The sequence below is a fragment of the Pyrus communis genome, chromosome 15, assembly GCF_041283825.1.
Source record: "Pyrus communis isolate YQ-2024b chromosome 15, ASM4128382v1, whole genome shotgun sequence".
Classification (NCBI taxonomy): Eukaryota; Viridiplantae; Streptophyta; class Magnoliopsida; order Rosales; family Rosaceae; genus Pyrus; species Pyrus communis.
In genome coordinates, this window is record NC_142579.1 from 37367372 (window position 1) to 37380578 (window position 13207).

Below are 13207 nucleotides of genomic sequence, written 5' to 3' on the forward strand. Positions count from 1 at the left end.
GTAATGTCTTATTGACTTGCCCTATATGCCAAACCACGTGGTAGTGTCACTCCTATCAAAGATTCTCTCGATATCAAACTTTAAACATATTGAGTTCTATATTGTTGTGAGAATTTTCTTATGAATGACGCGACCGACCTCCGCCCCAATCTTTCTTTCCCATATTAACCCTTAGTGAGCTATAGCCCTAGTGAGACAGTGGAAGGTGAACTGGATTTCCACTGACAACACCAACAGCAACAGCAACTAGTTACTGTCTTATACTGATCACATGCTGCTTCCCCATTCAACATATAAAAGTAAAATAAGTGAGAGGTTAGTTGGAAGAAATTTATTAAAAAATAATTAAGATTTTGTTCACGGGCTCTCCTCAATGGAAGGGATCCTCTTCAAATCCTTACCTCCTAATTCACCAAATTAAGGAATTTGAGCTGTTGAAAATTAATCCAATAGCTACAAACAGCAGTTCACTTTAAAAGTTATAATAATTTCAGCCGTTAGATCAACTTTTAACGGCACGGATTCTTTAATTTGGTGTATTAGGAAGAAAGAATCCGAAAATGATCTATTTCCAAGAATTTCCTATCTATCTAATATATTATATTTCAATAATACTCTTTTGGTACTAAATGATTGAATTTGCTCTCGTTAGTCTAACCTATTACGTAGTCCCAAATTTAAACAATCTTTACCATCTCATTGTTAGAGTTCATCTTAAATTCAATTTACATTGTTCACTTATCACATAACTCGATAATAAAGGATTGTTAAAGAAAAATGATCAAAAAATATATCCGTCATTAAATTTGATATGAAATTTTTTTTTAATCAAACCTTGATATCAAATTTAATAGTGAGTAGTGAGTTATCGGGACTCTATTATATACAGCCTCTATCTATTAGTAGCTAAAGTGTTATGTTGTTATACAAATACAAATTACAATACATCTCAAGAAACTCAATAGAAACTTATTCTGCAATCAACAATGTCTTCGCCGCCACGGTCACTGCCTCCTGCTGCTTCTCCTGTTACCACTCCACCTCCATTGACACCGTCATTTCCTCCACTTCTGCCGCCATTGTTGCCATCACCATTTCCACAACCGTTGATGCCGCCATTGCCACAAATAGCACCATCCTCACCCATTAGTACTCCTCCTACTCTGCCGCCTATGGACAACTCTGTCCCTCCTGTTTCCTCACCACCACTGCCTCCTCTAACATCTCCGCCACCATCTAGGGTCACTCCTCCACCACCGCCTTCAGCAACTTCTCCTCCACCACCAACACTGGTCACCTCTTCACCTCCACTGCATTCACCACCACCATCACTAGTGACCTCTTCCCCTCCACCACCTTCGCCACCGCTAACTCCACTGCCATCAACACCTTCTCTTCCGCCACCATCACCACCACATGTTTCCCCTCCTATAATCCCATCAACCGCTCCGCCACCACCTGCATTGTCAACTCCTACTCCACCAGCCCCCACCACCCCCACCACTCAAACACCACCATTAGCGAGTCCAACCAACGACTCTCCACCACCTGCATTGCCTCCCCCATTGGCCAGCACTCTGCAGCCATCTCCCTCCAACAATAACTCCATAATCCCACCTCCAACCACATTGCCAATGCCGCCTCAGTCAATGCTACATCCACCATTATCCTCATCCCTGCCAACCACCTTGCAAGTCCACAACCTAAGAACAAACAAGAGCACAGCTCTCATAGCCGGATCATGCGCCGTTGGTGGACTTGTCGCCGTCGCTCTCCTCTTTGCCATTCTGTTTCTCTGTTACAATCGTTGGCGGAGCAAAAACAACAGTGCCCTTTTGGCGGATCCCCATAAAACACCACCATCCGCCACAAAAGGTGATTACGTTGCCTTTACTACCTTGGCTAGAGGGAATGTGTACTTCCTTATGCACCTGAGTTTGAATCTTCTCTCCGCAGTTGAGATGATTAGTTCAAAGTAGAATATTATCAACAAAAAAAACAATTTCATTTACTGATTTACTGTGTTTTCTCCGTTGCATTGTCAGATGTTCTTCTACCAGGAGTCCATGTTATCAGTGTGCTATCCAGCTTCAACATCCCACAATCTCCAATAAGCCACAATGCCGGCTCTGCTTCGATCAAATCCAGATATCAGTTTCCACATCCGCCTCAAACTCGAAGGCCAGCTGGATCGCCTTTCGATTTCTCAAATGGGATTTTCACATATGATCAAATAGTGGTGGCAACCAATGGCTTTTCTGAAGCCAACCTTCTTGGACAAGGCGGCTTCGGGTATGTTCACAAGGGAGTGCTTCCAAGTGGAAAAGAATTTGCAGTCAAGCAGTTGAAGACAGGAAGCCGGCAAGGGGAGCAAGAATTTCAGGCCGAGGTTGACATCATTAGCCGGGTTCATCACAAGCATCTGGTTTCTTTGGTTGGATACTGCACAACCGGGGTTGATAGGTTGCTTGTTTATGAGTTTGTTCCAAACAACACCTTGGAATTCCACTTACACGGTAAGTCCTATTTCAAGTGATTGATTTTGATTCAACTGGAGTATGATGCAAGAATTTGATAAGTTGATTTGCCTACATGTCTTGTTTTTACTGCTATATCGGAAGTTACTCCATGTATTGCTTGAAGTAAAACAGATGGTGCATTTGTTTATGTCTATTGCTGAATCTTTTTCATGGCTCGATAGATGATTCGATAAGCCAAATAGCCAATGGTTTTTTTTTTCTTTCTTTTATCCGTGTTCTAGAACGTCGCTAACACTACTAAACGCAATGCATTGCAGGAGAAGGGCAGCCTGTTCTGGAGTGGGAAATCAGACTCAGAATTGCTACTGGATCAGCAAAAGGACTCGCATATCTCCATGAAGATTGTGAGTTTCCTTCAGAGGTCTCTCGGAAGGTTATTTTTTTTTTTTCGCATCCGGTAAATAAAATCTCGAATGTTTTTCACATCTTCATTCTCGGTTGCAGGCAATCCAAAAATCATTCATCGCGACATCAAAGCGTCTAATATTCTTCTGGATCATAACTTTGAAGCAAAGGTTCTCAATGCCATTACTATTGCACTAACTTTTTCTTTCACATTGCTGACAAAAATTGAGAACTTCTCTATATATTCAATGGATTAACCGGTGTTAATAGCAATAATAAGATTAACGAACTTGAGATTTAACGTTTAGGTTTCTGACTTTGGACTGGCCAAATCTTTCTCTGATACCAACACTCACATGACTCACTTTTCGACACGAGTAGTGGGAACATTTGGGTAAGAACATGATATTCTTCTTACTACAACTCCAACGCCATAGCAATGTATTCAGTTTTGCTTTGACTGCTATCTGTCGGAGCAAAATTCACGTTGTTGGGCAGAATTTTCTTAATCAGTTGTTCTTTGGTCGAACATGTACAGGTACCTGGCTCCAGAATACGCATCGAGCGGTAAGGTAACAGACAAATCAGACGTGTATTCATACGGGGTTGTACTTCTAGAACTGATCACTGGACGCCGTCCTATCAGTACTTCAGAATCCATAAGGAACAAGGGCCTAGTGCAGTGGGTTAGTTCTCTTGCAACCCTGCTGCGTTTCTTAGCAGTGCCTCACCTTACTTTTGGTTGATCAGATTATCCGATGGATGCAGAACATCAACCGTGGTCCTGAAATTTTGAGTGTACAAATAACTGAATTTCCGTGTTCGGCATTGCAGGCCAGGCCATTGCTCACTCAAGCGCTGGAAGATGGCGATTTCAATGCACTTACTGATCCAAGATTGGAGAAAAACTACAAGAAGAATGAGATGGCTCGAATGGTTGCTTGCGCCGCTGCTTGCGTACGGCATTCAGCATGGCTTCGACCGCGAATGAGCCAAGTAATTCCCTCTTTCATGTTTCACAATTATAGCTTACTGACAGTAATGTATTTGAAACAAAGCGCGTAACTGTTCATCTAATTAACCGAAAATCTTTAAACTTACTCCGAACTGAGCAGGTAATCCACGCTTTAGAAGGAGTCGCTTCCTTAACGGAGCTTCATGAAGGAATCACACCAGGAAACAGCACATTACACAATGGCTTCGAGAATGCATACCTCGATATCAGTAGGGACAGTGAAACTACCAGTGAATACGGTCTTAACCCTTCCGGCTCCAGCAGCAAGGGCCAACGAACGGTGTGGAGTTAAGAACTGAAAAGAAAATTATGTACATTCAATTTTTTCAATTGCCTGCAGAAAAATAATAATCACAGATTACACTAATCTTTCTGGTAAATAATTTTACAGTAACTTTTTGGTCTGGGTTTGAAGTAACAGCTGTTATCTGCTTGTTCAGGTCTGTTAACTGTTTAAGAGTTGAGAAATCACAGAATGGATATGAAACAAGGATCACATATCAAAACTCAATTCCGGAAAATTTCCTTTCCCGTATTTTACTACCAAGAGTAAACATTTACAGAGGGTAAGACGGTAAAACCAAATTGATAATACTCAACTGGATGGAAGACCAAGAACTTGCAATCAGTATCAAAGACAATTGATAGAAACATTATTAAATCATTCCTTGAGAATACAATAAATGAAAACTTGTACCGCAAGTAAAACCTGGATAACCATGAGAGCAAATCCATCTCTTCCGAATTCCCAACTTCCAAAAACTAAGTTGGTATCTTAGTTTTCTCACTCAACTGTTATACTTTTCTGACGTACAATCGACTGTATAGTTCAAGGGCAATTACGAATCACCTTTCTTCACCGTTTTGCTTGCTAACATGCACTAATGATTTCAACCATTGCTTCCATGGAGCATCCTGTTGTTGCTCGAGCCATGACAAAAAAGAGCTATCCAACAAGCAAAAGAAGTTGACATAGAGGAGCTGATACCTCACAGGTATAAACCGAAAGTTTACTACTTGCACAATCGGCCATATGCCTCCTTCTAGAACAAAGGCTGGTAGAAAATCCCTTTTCACATCTTCCTTGACTTGAGGAAAACTCTTTCCGGCAGAAAAACCCATGTATGTGAAAAACACAAGTAAATCCAATGGCCCAAAAAGGAATCCATCAATCGCCACTTTAGAAGCAACAAACCGAAATGAGTTTGGTTGCAGCAGAAGTCTTGACCTTATATATCGATCTAAACCTTCATACCTGCAAAAGAATAATAAAACCAAACTCATAAACTGTCTCTCTCAGCCAAAAAAAGAGAGGAAACGCAGTGAAAGGTTTTAAGGAGGCCCAAATGCCCATGTTTAGTGGTTCCTTTACTTGGTAAAATTCTAGAAGGCCATTTGACGTGTGAACAAGATCTCAAAAACACCAGCAAAATCACATGTCGACATACTCAGAATGATCTTTTCCACCAAAAAAAATTCCTTACCAGAGGTGGCCAACAGGCCCGACAAACCCAAATCCGAACAAGCTGGTTGTACCCACTCTTCTCCAGTTGATCTTTAACTTTTCATCTTCACCCTGTGCACGAAGACAAATAAGTTAGTCTATTAACATGGAAAACTAATTAACAATATATTTGATAGCAACGTCTTGCGAGCATGCATTTGATCATTTAATATAAAACAAAATGTTGAGAAATTCCAAAACTTTTACGTAATATTTCTCTCACATATGTAGCCTAAAATTGGGGAACTCTGAACAAGGTGTTATGCTTAACAGCGTAACTTGATTTCAGAAACTGTTTGGTACATTTACGACTGAAGAATCGTTTAAGAACATTACCAAAACACGTCATGTTTCTCTAAACTAAGAAAAATTATACACAACGAGTAAGTAGTTTAATATCCTCTCCAAAATATGTGATCCTCCAAATCAAGAGATAAAGAAAATGCAGCTACCAAAACTTTTCCCTAAACATGATGAAAGACTGACATGGAATGGGTTCACCGCCACTTACACATGGAATTGTATTGTTGAACCTAAACACCATGCCATAGTGAACCCGTTCAATATAAGTTGCTTATGAGGAACTATATCCGCTTGGTGCCACATTAGCCCCCATTATTAAGCACAATGAAATTCTTTCCAAATTCCATAGCAACGATTCAATAAAAATTGACAAATAAATAAACAAATACAGAGGCCATCCAAAGCATGAAAGAAATTCCACAAACACAAGAACAAGAGCTAAATGATCAAATGTAGGAGAAAAAAAGAGAGACCGATCTGGGAAAATAGTGAATAACAGAGACCCATTTGAGCAAATACTGGAACAGAGCAAGAAATGCAAGAATATTACCAGAATATTGTGTGTAAAAAAAAAAACCATTTGGGTAATGGGTGATGGGTATTTTTGTTTTTACCTGAGCTTGAATCTGCTCGCTTTCCTGGGCCGTGGAGTGGGTGATGGTCTGGGCAGTTACGTCACCAAACCCCCAAATCAAACCGGAGCTGATGACCTGCGTCTTAATCGGATGAACAGATAAAGAATTCTGGTACCATTTCCACAGCCTAAACATATCAATCCCGAAATTGACCACTCCAGAAGAATATTCCAAAAATTCAAAGATAATTACTGAAAAAAATTGGGCTCAATATTCAGATGAATCTCTAATCTGGGTCTTAATCACGGTGATTAATGAAAAACAATTGGAAATTACGAAGAAAGAAGAGTATTTCTGAAGTTTTAATCACGGTGGTTGCTCGCTTCTGATCTCTCTTTTTTTAGATTTTCCGGGAATTCATCTTTGCGGCATTTTCCTAGGAAAAACTGATGGGAAACGAGAATTTTGCCGGCAGGGGCGAAACGTACTTTTACATAAGCCGAGTGCGTCGAGCCATAGGCTTACGGCTATGACCCCATGTTTGGTGACCCGGCCCATAACCTGTAGTGGGCTGAGTCAAGCCCAACATAAAGCCCAAACCTTTATCTTAATTATCGAGGATTGTGCCATTCACACACTATTTGTTTACCTTCCTCACATTCTTCTCGATTTTCGACCATCAAATAGAATAATTTGAAGAAAATCAACATATAAAATTAACAAAGCATGTGTAGATGTGGATAGCACCATCCATTATCAAATATAGCTGACAATGATGTCAGCATGGGAAATTTGTGTTTATCATGTTGTAGTGTGGCAGCCACACCGAAGATTCTGTCGGACCTGGCTTCTCTACCCTCTCAGTTCTCATACACTCTCATCCCCTCTTATTTGTGCGGTCACGGTTAAGCCACATCAACATTTTATATCAATATTACTTTTTGTTTTATTATTTCTATAAAAAAAAATCAATATAAAATGTTGACGTGCCTTAACCGTGATCGCACAAAATAAGAGAGAATGAGAGTGTATAGAAATTGAAAGTACAGAGAAGCCGGGTCCTATTCCGTCTTTACCACATAACGTGTTCATCGGAACCCACAAAAATTCTCATTACGTATTCTGCCCCACCCACTCACAATCCAAGTAGATGACTCAAGCCACGCCAAATATTGGATTCGTGCTTGATATGAACTTAACATGAACGTTCTTGCCTTATGAGTTCAAGCATAAATGATCAAATTAACCTAAGCATTCATACACGACTAATCATAATATTTCTTTTATTATTTATACGTGTCACAAAAGAAATATAATGAAAATTGGTTGGACTTTTAATGGAAATTTGATTACCTTACAAATGATGCTAAGATTTATGAGAAAGGTGGGAGTGTTGAGAGATTACGTAAACTTTCATGATTTATTTTTAATAAGAAAAAAAAATGAGAAGCAATTTTCCTGAAAAGTTTTGAGACCCTCACTTTTTTCTCCTTATCGGCTTATCCCCATCACTTTTGTCTCTCTCCCCCTCTGAGATGATTACATACATTATGTTCCCCTTCTCTTTTGGTGGGTCTCCATACTCCTCCATTCCTTACAAGCAACTCATCCCCTTCTCTAATGTACAACCGAGCTTTGATTTTCTGGTGTCTTCTGATTGTGATTGAGTAGCACCCAGAAACCCAAAATTTTAAAATTAAAAAAAAAAAAAAAAAAAAAAAGAGAATTTGAGAGATTTTAGTTCTAGTTCTTTTAATGAATTTAGGATTTTAAGTAATTCTCTGAAATTCAAAGTGTATTCAATCAGAATTTTAAGATAATTTATTAAAATCCTTAGAAATCCGAGTGTATTCAATTAAGATTTTAAATAAGATTATAACATTCTAAATGTATACAATTAAGAATTTATTTCGGGTATGCCTGAGGATTCTTTGAAAGTGCTTGAGATGATGTCCGGAGAGGAAAATGTGAAGCCGAATATAAGGACTTTTAATGTACCAGTCGGAGCATGGTGTAAGAAGAAGAACATTGCGGAGGCATGGAGCGTGGTGCATAAGATGGTTGCTTCTGTAATGCGGCCTGATGCTGTTACTTACAACACATTAGCAACAGCTTATGCGCAAAATGGAGAGACAAGTCAGGCAGAAGGACTGATTTTAGAGATGCAGAACAAGAAGTTGTATCCGAATGCGCGAACTTGTAGCATTATCATGAGCGGGTATTGCAAGGAAGGTAAGTTGAAGGAGGCCTTAAGGTTTATGCGCAGGATAAAAGATCTTGGCCTCTGCCCGAACATTGTACTCTTTAACTCGCTGGTTAAAGGATTCGCAGACACCATGGATAGAGATGGGGTTGATCAGGTGAGTTATGACCTACAGAATTGCGTAGCTATTTGTTTGCACGAAATGGTGTTTGTTTCGATTATTGACACAAAAATGTGTATTAATTTGCAATTTTGCAGGTGCTGAAATTGATGGAAGAATTTGGGGTCAAACCAGATGTGATAACATTTAGCACCATCATGAATGCATGGAGCACAGCAGGGTTCATGGAGAAGTGTAGGCAAATCTTCGATGACAGGGTGAAGGCCGGCATAAAACCCGATGCACATGCATACAGCATTCTTGCCAAAGGTTACGTGCGTGCTGAAGAAGTCAAGAAAGCTGAAGAACTATTGGCAACCATGATCAAATCAGGAGTTCGTCCGAACGTTGTGATATTCACAACCATCATGAGCGGATGGTGCAGTTCTGGCAGAATGGAGAACGCGATCAAAGTTTTTTATAAGATGTATGAGTCCGGTATTTCTCCCAATTTAAAGACATTTGAGACCCTAATATGGGGATTTAGAGAAGCAAAGCAGCTATGGAAAGCTGAACAAATACTCCGGATTATGGAAGAGTTTGGTGTTCAGCCGGAGAAATCTACTATCTCGTTTGTTGCAGATGCATGGCGCTCGATTGGACTAACAAAAGACGCAAACACGATGCTGGGTTCTGCGAAAAGTGAAGAAAAGACCTCTCGGGTTGAAAAAGAAGAGGAGCCATTTGAGAGCTTACAGAAAACATATCAAAAGAAATCAGCAAGTGCCTTTCATCCCAATTTGTTACAAATACCATCAGCAGTCACAAGTGATCAAAAGGGTTCAGCAACTAGAAAAGGAAGAACGGTTTTAAGAGATGGTGATTTTTCGTTGGACGTGTCATCGCTTGCTGCAAAGCCTATGAATCTGTTTCACACTTGTAAATTTGGGGAGAGATCGCCGATTATATGCAGGCAGCAATCTCAGGGGCAGCTTGGCGTTTACGGTCAGATTGCACAGCAATGTACAGTTGTGCTTATGAACTAAAGGAACGATGCGATTTGAATATAAACAGAATCATATAGAGTTATCCCGGTAGAAAATTCAGCATATGAATGTCGTAGATAGTGAAGAGAGTTTTTCTTTGCATTGAAATTTGCTTGTTTTTGAGCATGCTGATTACTTCTTGTAAATGAAATGCTTCACATTGTACTTTCCCACATTAATCATCAATATAGTTATTGACAGTTGAGAACATGAAGAGTCTCGTAGATGTCGATAGAGCAGCATGCCCGCCCTCTTGCAGTCCAATTCGAATCTCTATTTCCGTAGCTTAGAGTAGTTTAGAATATCGTCTTTGTCAAAAAGGAGAGCTCATTTTCTCACACTCAATGTAACATGTTAAAGGGCATGTTTGATAATAAAATTTGAAAGATTACAAACGCTCTCAGGTTATAAAATACTTCCAAGTGCTTTTCATTTCAGCGGGCTTCTAATAATAAAAGGTCCAACAAAAGTGCTTATGAGAAGCTCTTATGGGCCATTCAGAATTTCCCTTACACATTGTACACATTTGGTTCAGACCAAGATTGACCCAATTGGGGAAATTTCAATCCTTTTTGTATTGAATCAATTAGCATCAGAATAATGTACACATGGTCAACAAAATATAGAGCACAATGTTGAGCAGGATATTAACTGCTGCAAAAGCACATAAGTGTGGTTTCGATAGCAAATTATAACCGAGTTCTGCCTGCTTTGCTTTGGAAATTCGATCCTTCTTGTGATGGGGGTTCAGAAGGAACCTTGCTGAGAATCCATACCAGAAAAACACCAACAAGAGCACCTGAGAGATGGGCAATGTGATTGACATTCATCAACGAATTTCTGCCAAAGGTGCCCGATAATGCAGTAGAAGCTTGGGCTGCTTCCATAACCTAGTTGTGACGAAAAGCAGCAACAAAAACATAATCATATTGGTAATCTGTCCCCAAATATGTACTTAGGACATATGGTAAATGATCTTAGGAAAAATAAGAACATAAAACGCAAAATAAACATGCGCACACACGCAGACACGTAAACTAATAAAACTACAGATATTTGAAGTGTAATTTCGTTTAAAACCAGATAATCTGACAAAAATTATAACAAAGCTGTAAAACCATGAAACAAATTGGAACAAAGAATTCATATGCTCCAATCACTTTTGGAGATGCTTTGGTAGGAGAAACTATTTGAGGAGCAATGTCTATTTTTGAAAACCTCGACTCACCTTTTCTACAACAAATTGGCCCAATATAAGCACTTCAAGGATCTTCCTCCAGTCCCAAGACATCTAAATTGATCAACAGAGGGGTTGACTGGTTAAGCATAAACTGATTTGTCTCGTCTAGAGAAACAATAAATTCCAGATCGGAACTCACCTTTACAAGCACACTAATGGTAAATAATCCGAAAACAGCACCAGAGGCTCCAACTGAAACTGCATTTCGTGGTAGAACAAGCCACGATACAAGGTTTGCTCCAACACCGGTAAGAATATAACAAAGCCACAGAGCAAAATTCCCTTCCTCTTCTTCAACTAGCTTACCTGTTCAGGCAAGAAAGACACCATCTAATTATCTAAATTTGATTTGTATTTTCTATTTTAGGTCCAAATTTCATTTGTTTCGGTATTAAGTTGACCATGCCGGAAAAAAGACAAGAAAAGGACCCTCACCAAAAATATACAAGAAGAAGAGGTTGCTCGAGAGATGGCTCCTGAAAGAATGCATAGTGAATTCGGTAATCAGTACATACATGCAAGTTATTTAACACTAAAATGCTCTCTCGCTACACTTATGTTGCTAGACTGTGAATCTAAAGTCCAAACCACGCATTCTAACAAAAAGCAACCCGATGAATGATCCAGATTCACAGTCCGGCAACACAACATAATTTATAACATAATCGTATATGTCTCACCAATTAGCATGACAGAATGTTGCTGTTAGAAACTGGTACCATGTAGGCCAATTGTGGTACAAGTAGAGCATTTTAATCGCGCGAACCTAACACAACCATAAACAAATCATAAAATCTAAACCCAATGAGATGCTGGACTGATTACAAATTACAATTTACAAAGCTGTTAAATTCGAACTAATCAAACATTAAAACAGTACAAATTTTACAATTTAATAAAGTTGTCGAATATGAATTAATCAAACATTAAAAACACTACCTGGAACACATGATCAGCTAAGTAAATCCCAATGTTAGCAAGTATAATCCAGAATATTCCGTTGGCGCGTCGGTGCGGCTTCCCTCGCTCTTCTGGCCGTGATAGAACATCTAAGTCTAGGCTGTCTAGCAATTAAACACACTGTAAGTTGCTAAAGCAGAAACTGAAATATCCACCAAACTCCAACTAATTAACTTGAAGCAAGAGGATTTACCTGAGCCGTTGGATTTGCAGACTATTATGGGGGATCGAGCGGTGGCGGGAAGAAGGGGGCGGAGAGAGAGGTGGAGTTTGCTGGGTTTGGTGTGGTTGGGGGGAAACTTGAGAGTGAGGTTGGGATGGTGAGAGAAGCAAGTGTTGGGTACGAATTGGAGTTTGCCGGGTTTAGTGAGCGTTTGAAGATGCTGGAGCTGGAGCAGAAACTGGGACATTCTGCCTCCACTGTGGAGGTTGCTGGGTTTAGGGCGTTAAGGGATTCCAGATAGTCCGGGAAAGTGATATTCCTTTGTATGTCACCCCCTCCCTTTCCTCTCCTGTTGTTACTAAATTACAATTTTGCCCCTCTGAGTCACTTTTTTTTCTTCCTCTCTTGCCCTTTTTTTTTTTTTTTTTTTTTCCCTTAAAAAAAACTAGTGACAAGTTATGGTTATCCATCTCTTCCGGATGCTGGGAAGACTCACAGAGTCATTTTAGCCTTTCCTAACCACAAATCTGGCTTCCACACCAGCAGTGGGTTTCGAACCTGAAACCTCCAATTTTTAGTTTAAAAGAAGCTTCGCAATCCATCATTTACCACTAGACCACCAGCTCATGTTTTTTTCCTTCCTTTCTTAAGTTTTTCCTTTTGGTTTTGTACTAGTACTATTTTGTGGTTTTAAAAATTATACGGTTATATCTTACAAAAAATTTATATTATTGAGTAGGATGTAATATGATAGTCTGACCTGGTGTAAACTACACTATTATTGTAATAGTTGTGAAAGCAAACTAGAAAGGATGAGTTTAGTCTCACAATAAACTAGTAATAATGTGGTTTAAATTTACCTTTGAAGATAATCAAACCTAAAACATCTCACTTACAAGTGAAGATGAATGCTATTAGAATGTAGTACTAAGCGACTAATGAAATTTTTTTATTTGACTAAGAACAAAGAAATAATATAGCAGTTGAAATCTCTCAAATTAAACTCCCTTAAATTATATGGATATTCAATTTCTATAAAACCTCTCAAATTCTCAATTAAATATATCTAGTGTTTAGTCAAGTGAGAATGATTTTGAGCCAAAAAAAAAGGAAAAAGACTGACGTGTGAAAAAAGGGTGAGCTGATATCGGAGAAGGGCAATAGTGCCAATCTATAAAATTTCTAGGGCTACACTGGAATACGTCATAAATCT

The 13207-nt window shown here is 39.2% G+C and overlaps 4 protein-coding genes across 5 annotated transcripts; 2 read left to right on the forward strand and 2 right to left on the reverse strand.

The window, feature by feature from the left end:
* The first annotated feature begins 851 nt into the window (after nucleotides 1-851).
* Nucleotides 852-4234, forward strand: LOC137739091 (proline-rich receptor-like protein kinase PERK5). Its single transcript, XM_068478583.2, has 8 exons — nucleotides 852-1875; nucleotides 2046-2516; nucleotides 2798-2884; nucleotides 2985-3055; nucleotides 3194-3279; nucleotides 3424-3571; nucleotides 3720-3881; nucleotides 4001-4234. Exons 1-8 carry the CDS (start codon nucleotides 987-989, stop codon nucleotides 4190-4192), a joined length of 2106 nt encoding a protein of 701 aa, XP_068334684.2. The 5' UTR covers nucleotides 852-986; the 3' UTR covers nucleotides 4193-4234.
* A 142-nt stretch (nucleotides 4235-4376) lies between these two features.
* Nucleotides 4377-6780, reverse strand: LOC137739082 (protein SYM1). Its single transcript, XM_068478571.2, has 3 exons — nucleotides 6322-6780; nucleotides 5385-5476; nucleotides 4377-5155 (listed from the first exon to the last, which is right to left on the reverse strand). Exons 1-3 carry the CDS (start codon nucleotides 6475-6477, stop codon nucleotides 4747-4749), a joined length of 657 nt encoding a protein of 218 aa, XP_068334672.2. The 5' UTR covers nucleotides 6478-6780; the 3' UTR covers nucleotides 4377-4746.
* A 1367-nt stretch (nucleotides 6781-8147) lies between these two features.
* LOC137731269 (uncharacterized) lies at nucleotides 8148-9845 on the forward strand. Its single transcript, XM_068470371.2, has 2 exons — nucleotides 8148-8642; nucleotides 8744-9845. The coding sequence occupies exons 1-2, from the start codon at nucleotides 8199-8201 to the stop codon at nucleotides 9629-9631; spliced, it is 1332 nt and encodes a 443-aa protein (XP_068326472.2). The 5' UTR covers nucleotides 8148-8198; the 3' UTR covers nucleotides 9632-9845.
* A 337-nt stretch (nucleotides 9846-10182) lies between these two features.
* Nucleotides 10183-12313, reverse strand: LOC137713093 (Rhomboid-related intramembrane serine protease family protein). 2 transcript variants are annotated; one of them, XM_068452351.2, is made up of 7 exons: nucleotides 12025-12313; nucleotides 11811-11935; nucleotides 11552-11637; nucleotides 11307-11347; nucleotides 11011-11177; nucleotides 10860-10922; nucleotides 10183-10521 (listed from the first exon to the last, which is right to left on the reverse strand). In XM_068452351.2, exons 1-7 carry the CDS (start codon nucleotides 12239-12241, stop codon nucleotides 10321-10323), a joined length of 900 nt encoding a protein of 299 aa, XP_068308452.2. In that variant the 5' UTR covers nucleotides 12242-12313; the 3' UTR covers nucleotides 10183-10320. The 2 variants fall into 2 exon arrangements, with proteins under 2 accessions (XP_068308452.2, XP_088541423.1); XM_088685297.1 differs by lacking the exon at nucleotides 10860-10922.
* Between the last annotated feature and the right edge of the window lie 894 nt (nucleotides 12314-13207).

Bases quoted from the DNA above. Each gene is read 5' to 3' on its own strand.
- LOC137739091 (XM_068478583.2), top strand. From the start codon at position 987: ATGTCTTCGCCGCCACGGTCACTGCCTCCTGCTGCTTCTCCTGTTACC. The intron at 2,517-2,797 runs GTAAGTCCTATT...AATGCATTGCAG, and splicing joins CTTGGAATTCCACTTACACG to GAGAAGGGCAGCCTGTTCTG. The intron at 2,885-2,984 runs GTGAGTTTCCTT...TCTCGGTTGCAG, and splicing joins CGCATATCTCCATGAAGATT to GCAATCCAAAAATCATTCAT.
- LOC137739082 (XM_068478571.2), bottom strand. From the start codon at position 6,477: ATGTTTAGGCTGTGGAAATGGTACCAGAATTCTTTATCTGTTCATCCG. The intron at 5,477-6,321 runs GTAAAAACAAAA...CTTCGTGCACAG, and splicing joins GCGAGCAGATTCAAGCTCAG to GGTGAAGATGAAAAGTTAAA. The intron at 5,156-5,384 runs GTAAGGAATTTT...ATTCTTTTGCAG, and splicing joins GGGCCTGTTGGCCACCTCTG to GTATGAAGGTTTAGATCGAT.
- LOC137713093 (XM_068452351.2), bottom strand. From the start codon at position 12,241: ATGTCCCAGTTTCTGCTCCAGCTCCAGCATCTTCAAACGCTCACTAAA. The intron at 11,638-11,810 runs GTAGTGTTTTTA...TGGTTGTGTTAG, and splicing joins TAGCTGATCATGTGTTCCAG to GTTCGCGCGATTAAAATGCT. The intron at 11,348-11,551 runs GTGAGACATATA...GCATTCTTTCAG, and splicing joins ACATTCTGTCATGCTAATTG to GAGCCATCTCTCGAGCAACC.
- LOC137731269 (XM_068470371.2), top strand. From the start codon at position 8,199: ATGCCTGAGGATTCTTTGAAAGTGCTTGAGATGATGTCCGGAGAGGAA. The intron at 8,643-8,743 runs GTGAGTTATGAC...GCAATTTTGCAG, and splicing joins ATAGAGATGGGGTTGATCAG to GTGCTGAAATTGATGGAAGA.